General features: G+C 37.2%; 1 protein-coding gene across 1 annotated transcript in view; it reads right to left on the reverse strand.

Moving 5' to 3' along the window:
• Positions 1-1242: 1242 nt before the first annotated feature.
• The window catches only part of LOC135480385 (putative protein-lysine deacylase ABHD14B), a 6280-nt gene continuing 519 nt past the window's right edge, over positions 1243-7003 (reverse strand). The window contains exons 2-4 of the mRNA XM_064760213.1: positions 5770-5944; positions 3498-3706; positions 1243-3346 (exon numbers count right to left, since the gene is read on the reverse strand). Coding sequence (XP_064616283.1) covers positions 3152-3346; positions 3498-3706; positions 5770-5917 — 552 coding nt within the window. The 5' untranslated portion in view covers positions 5918-5944 and the 3' untranslated portion in view covers positions 1243-3151. The remainder of the gene's footprint in view (positions 3347-3497; positions 3707-5769; positions 5945-7003) is intronic.

Here is a 7003-nt window from a genome sequence, read left to right on the forward strand (position 1 = left end):
TAGCAGATTCAGATTTCACTACCCATAAGCTAGGGAGCCAGTTTTCAGGGGCTGGGTTCAGAACAGAAAAAGTGGGCTTTAACAGCAAGCCATACCTTTAAACTTCAACAAACACCTGTGCGGAATGACCTAAAATTTCGCCCCAAAACATGTACCTCAGAATCGGGCAAAATGTTCAACTTACCATGCTCATGTTTCAACTCAAAGAGACAGATTTGTCTTACTAAACCCTATTATATTCTGATATTCAGAATATATATTCAGAATAGACCCAACATTCTGAATCAGCCTTTAGGCAACACCAAAGTACGTCCAAATACTGATAATGCTAAACAACAGGAATGCTCAGACAAGGACACCAGAGATCATGTCATACCCTAAATAAAATTTGTAACACGCATGTCTATCCCCAAAGTGCTCTTTCACATATTCCATGCATATTAGCTATGATGTATTTATTGATTTTTTTTTTACATATATATATCAGTTATTTAATGGATTTTTTTAACATCGTAAGAAGTGTCAGTGGAAAACTTGTATTAGCTTAGACAATACTCCACAAATCATCGCCTAAATGCTGAAAAGGATGTGGTCTTCCCACCTAAAACATTAATATGAAATTCTTATGTCTGTCACAAAAACCCTATCCAAATATTTCTCACGCTATTATGATGTACATGATAAATAACCCAAATCTGCCCCAAAAATGAGCCATTCTAATGGCCAATTATTGTCATAAAATATTACATTTTCCAAAAGAAGAACACCCTTCCTTCCACACAATCCTCAAAACATCTAAGATCAGTAAAACTCTCAGAATCAGGAAAATATACAACTTAGTTACCAGTGAAAACTTAGGCCACTTTAATACCCCAATTCTTTGATCTTTTCAACCACCTTTGCAACCAATATTTTGAAACATTCTAAGAGAACTATGAGGTTTAGAGAAATAATTTGGACAATTTTTATGAACCTTGCATCTTTAATGACATAAACCAATGATTTTTACCATTATTTTCAAAAGAATTGTATGCATACCCTCCATATTTTATTTTAGTGGTTGAGAAGGTTGAAGATTTACAGCACCGTGTATAAGAGCCTATAATACATATCTCATGAAGTGGCATGGCCAACAGATACAAGTTTAAGTGCAGGAGTTTGTGGGGAAAAAAAGACCCGTCACCTTATGTTCTTTGAGGACAAAGTTAGAACTCACGGCATTTCATTAAGCCTGCCTTACGTGTACACAATGGCAGTCCTCATAACATGAAAAGTTTCTGGCTTTATTCATACACTAGACAACAATAAAAACTTGACACACGAGTACATGACTTAAACTGGGATTTAAGCCTCATGTTCCAAAAAAATGATTTTTCTAGTTATTCCTCACCATCCACAGCTAACCATTTGTGGTAAGAACACGATAGAAATGTTTCCTACAATCAACAACTCTCAAGGTCCCAATATTAATGTAACTTGACTACAGTGTGTAGACTTGGAAAAACAAAACAAAAGTTACCTTGCTTCACACGAAGTAGCACAAGATCTTTGAGACTTCAAAATATATTCAATTGTCAACAATGTGTGCTTTTCTTTAAAAAAAAAACACATATTTTTAAGCAATAAAGCTGAAGTTATGCCCTAATCTCAAAAAGCCCCAAATCTCAAAGTTCTAAGCACAAAAATTAATCATCCACCACTGCAAAAGCATGCAACAAAATATTCAACAGGTACTAAACATACCCCGATACTTTAAATACCACAACAAATATAAACAAGCAGAGCATGAAAATTTAATGTAGCTCTTGCACATAAAAAAACATGATTCCCATCTGAATTCATCTCTGAATGAGAATGTAAGAATGTACCGTGAATTGGACGCACTTTTCAGAAGATTGTGACAGAATCCTTGAAGGATGAGTGAGAAGAAAATCTCATGGAATTAATTTTCACACAAACATAATGAGATGTTTGAGTCACATAGTTCGGTTTATAGACCATTATGACATTAGGATCAATGGTGTCAGATGTCTGTCTTTTGTTTTCCAGCCCATAATTCTACAATTTATGTTGGGAAAACTTTTTACCTATAAGTCCATAAAACATTTGTCAAAAAAAAAACTGTCGTGCAAAGTTTCCCATTCAATGAGAACAATTACAGACACAGTCTGTACTCTTGCCTATAAAAGTCTACAACATTAGAAACTGCAGAAAATTAACTGCTTTGTTCCATACTGACCTCTGTTTCTGACAAATTGCATTCTACACCAGAAGACATTTTATACAGGTATCAATTTCTTAAGCAGGATTAAATATTTGTAGAACATAGGTCCCAAGAAATAATCTCAGCATGTTGATGCCAAATAACATGACTGACAGAAACAAATCCTTGGAAAACTGTTCTAAATGTGAGACCTTTTTACATATCGTTCTTGTTTCACTGCCAAAATGGGTCTATACCATACGCAATGTATACATGTCTGTATGATATCACTGTACAAGATACAGTTAACAATATAGGTCTGGGTTTGACAAAATAAAGACTTTCTGTGAATATTTAGCTACATTTAAAAGTAGTAAAAAAGAAAACAAAAATGTACCAATTTCACATTGCATACATCAAGGAGATAGTGACGATTTATCTCATCACATCCCCATAAACACTTGTTTTTTTTACAGCCTTCTCAATGCCTGTAAAATATGTTTGTTCCGACAGCCTTCACACCTCTTTTATTGACAATTTACACACTTGTTAGTGGAAGATAAAATTAGTTCTCAATTTAAATTTAAAAACACCTGTGTAGTCTGTCTGTGTAGTCCAATCATCTGTATGTACACTGTAAACACTTTGCTTGTGCATTCTCAAAACCTGTTTGCACAGTCTAAACACCTACCTGTACAGTCTAAATACCTGTCTGTACCATCTAAACACCTGTCTGTGACATCTAACACAAACGTCTGCAAAAACTTGTGTGTGCTGTCTAAACACTGGTAAATACCCTAAACGTCTGTTTGCATGTCCGGCTTCAACACCTGTGTTTACAGTCTAAATACTTGTGCATAGTCTAAACACCTGTTGGTGCAGTCTAAACATTAGTCAGACTACACAACTGACACACACTCTAAATATCACATGTACCGGTACATAAACTCAGGTGTTCTTTGCAGTGATGTCTTCTAAAAAGCTGTACAAACACTGGTGAAATACATCTGGTTTGCTGATGTAAGCAGCATGGCCTCCGTCCTTCATGACATATGTCTTGTGGTTGGGAATATTTTTCAGGTTTTCCAGTGATTGGTGACCCAAACCTGTGTCCTTCTCACCGTAAACAATCAAAATTGGCACCTGCAAGCAGATATATTTATCAGTATTAGTTAATAAAACAAACAAATAAAACTCATAGATTTTATTAGACACAATATCCACCCAAAACAGAGCCAGCTGTATTTAAAGAGAATGCTGTCTCGTATATGAACTCAAAATACATAATTCTTACCTTGACATTCTTGTAATGTTCTGGAGTGAATAGGTCTGTTGTTACCGGGGCCAATGATACAAATCCTCGGATATGTTCTTCTCCCATCCCCAGCAGAGGAATGGCCAATTCGCCACTAGCAGACGGGCTCACCACAATTGGCTTGTCCAGCTTCAGGGCTTGGATCAGATTCACCAGGAATTCCAGTGCAATTGTTTTTTTAACAGATGCTGTGAATGTAACAACAATACATGTACAATTAACCAACGCACACTGCTGAATTTCTCCTGAAAGAGAGGTACTTTTACAAGCATGCAATTACTCTCTTCTGACCAGAAGACAATGACCTACAATTGATTGCTATTTCTTTTACACCGACGCCATTCCCCCATATGGCCATCTAAAGCCCAGATCACTGGTGTGTACCAAAAGCGATGTTGCTATACGTGTCATCTATCAACTAAATGTCTGTCTGACCTTTCAAGATTGTATGTATCTGTTGTTTGACTTACAAAAGAAAAGACGCAGAACCCTGATCAGGATTTAAATGCTTTCCTTTATACTTGTCTGCATGGATGTCGCTTGTCAAACGAGAGTAAGCTGATTTTCTTATAAATCTTTCTTTGACTCCGCAGAAATGGATAACCTGTTTAGTCGGGTCTAACGGGTTGTGACCCTATTTCCATATCATGACCCAAAAAAGTTCAAATCACTGAACTACCACATACGCAACAAATGATTCTATAGATATGTACATTAAATGGAAGTTTAAATTAAGCAGTAAAATATGCTCCAATTTCTTTTGGGCCACAGGCTGAAAGTTTCATCACTTTATAACACGGTTCAAATACCAAAATGAAGATTTTTCGGCAACCTTTGAATGCTGTATGTTTTCCAGCAAAGCAACATGGCGTTTACAAATCAGTATCAGTCATGTCAGTGTACAGTACAATTAACATTAGGACTAACACAACAGCACCAGGCAGCATATTTACATGTACTTCTTTAGCACTCTGGTCTGTACCATGTTCACCGCTTCAATAATTTATAAAAGACCCTGACATTCACTTTTACTCATTCCTCACTCCACTTTGTAGCCGTAAATCGGATGAGGTCAAATCTGATGTGTCAGGTCCGAGGCCACAGCACACCTCCTCTGCTCTTTTTGGCACTAGTATGTGCGCAGTCTGCCCAACATGTCACAATTACTCCTGTCAGAAATCGTATCAGAAAACCAGGTGCGTTTCGACAGAGCATCAGATCGAGAGATTCGAACAGATCATTGTAACAGTGTAGTATTGGTAATGGTGATGCAGACCCTATTGTTTGCAAACATTTTAAAGTACTACAGGGCAGGAAACATGAAGAGTGTCTGTTCACTGAGAGATGCTGGTAGTCTCCTAACACAGACACCCAAAGGTTCACAAGACATGTACAACATGCACAAGACAGTTACAACATTTTCAACATGCACAAGACATTTACAACATGCTCAAGACATGTACAACACGCACAAGACATGTACAACACGCACAAGACATGTATAACATGCACAAAACATGTACAACATCCACAAGACATTTACAACATCCACAAGACATTTCCAACATGCTCAACACATCTACAACATGCTCAAGACATGTACAACACGCACAAGACATTTACAACAAACACAAGACACTTAAAACATCCACAAGACATGTACAACATCCACAAGACATTTACAACATCCACAAGACATTTACAACATGCACAAGACATGTACAACACGCACAAAACATGTACAACATATGCACAAGATATGTACAACATGCACAAGACATTTACAACACGCACATGTACAACATGCACAAGACATTTACAACATGCACATGTACAACATGCACAAGACATGTACAACATGCACCTGTACAACATGCACCTGAAGCCAGTCCCACAAGTATGATCCTTCCTTTCTGGCTTTCTCATATATCCCATCTCAGCTTATTTGGCAAACACCAACTGTACATCACATGCAGACTGACACCGAGTAACTGGAACTGATGAGTCTGAAGAAATCAAGCAGACTTAGGAAACCAGACTGTGTCTGAGGAAATAAGGTATCAACACCAGGCAGAGTGTAACAAAAACCTGACATGCCTGACAGAAAGTGAGGAAACAAAAAAACCAGACAGAGAGTGAAAAAAACAGACAGTCTGTGGAAACCATCCAGTGATATAAACCTTGTAATCTGGTTGACGGAAGATCACTATCAACATAATATAATGTTGAAAGCCACACCTCATATGCTTACCCTTTAACTCGTCAGGCCTGTTTATGGCCACCATTCTATACCCCAAGGCCCCAAATGTCTCCAGAGTTTTGATTTCCTTCCAGTTCTGAGCTGAAAAGCTGGCACCGTGCAAGAGAAGGACATCTTGTTTTGACTTTGTTGTGGGCATACCCTGAATGTAAGTGACATCCAATTCCTGTAACAGATATTATGCTACTTAACTGACAATCTCAAAGAGTCCAAAGGTGGCCCCGTTTCCATGTATACGAAGGGGACATACACCTGATTATAGTTTACACTATTGGGCATGGATATCATCCAAATTGTTTCCATCTACAAAAAAAAAAAATATATATATATATAATTTCTTTTCATTGCAAGCATTACACCATACTTTGATTTTTAATTACTGTATTTCACCTAAAATTTAGCAGTTTTCAAATAAAGCATATTGCTTGATTCTGACTGATTCATCCATTTTGTAGGGGCACTTTTTTGTGAAGCCTGATTCACTTTTTATCAGAAAAACTTAAGGCTTGGCACATAGTATCATTTTAAGGATTTTTGTACTTCTGAGAGTACATTTCTACATACCAATGCATCTTGAGTTTATCTCTTTATTTCTTTGATTGGTGTTTTATGCCGTACTCTAGAATATTTCACTTATATAAGCAATATGGTGGGAGGAAAAAGGGCACAGCCCAGTGGAATCCCACGCCACCAGCAGGTTGCTGCCAGACCTTCCCACGTACAACTGGAGAGTCATGCATCTTGGAGGCAAGTTTCATGAGAGTAGGAAGTGCTTAGGGGGGAAAGTACCTGCCTTTGGCAAGTAAATAATAAACTTTCCTGCACGTGCATGTTTTCATCTCCAACATGAAGTCAATGTATTTGCAATGGTTCAGTGATCTTCACCAAACTTCATGTAAACATTAACATTTCAACTCTTCCACATTTACTGCACTAAAATGACAACAATGACTAGATAAATAATCAGTATTTCTTAATTTGCAGCTGGAATTGAACCAACACTTTCTGTGCCTGTCACTTCAAGGACAGGAGCTTTGAAGTCATTTCCAAAAATAATTCATTTAAAATATTTATTTATTTATTTATTTATCTGATCACTTTTGTACACCATACTCAAGAATTATTCATTTGTGAAACAGTGACCACCATTACATGTATTGTGGGAAGAAACCCACAACCATCCATAGGTTGCTGGCAGGCCTTCCACATACAACTGGATAGGAAA

The sequence above is a fragment of the Liolophura sinensis genome, chromosome 13 (assembly GCF_032854445.1).
Source record: "Liolophura sinensis isolate JHLJ2023 chromosome 13, CUHK_Ljap_v2, whole genome shotgun sequence".
Taxonomy (NCBI): domain Eukaryota; kingdom Metazoa; phylum Mollusca; class Polyplacophora; order Chitonida; family Chitonidae; genus Liolophura; species Liolophura sinensis.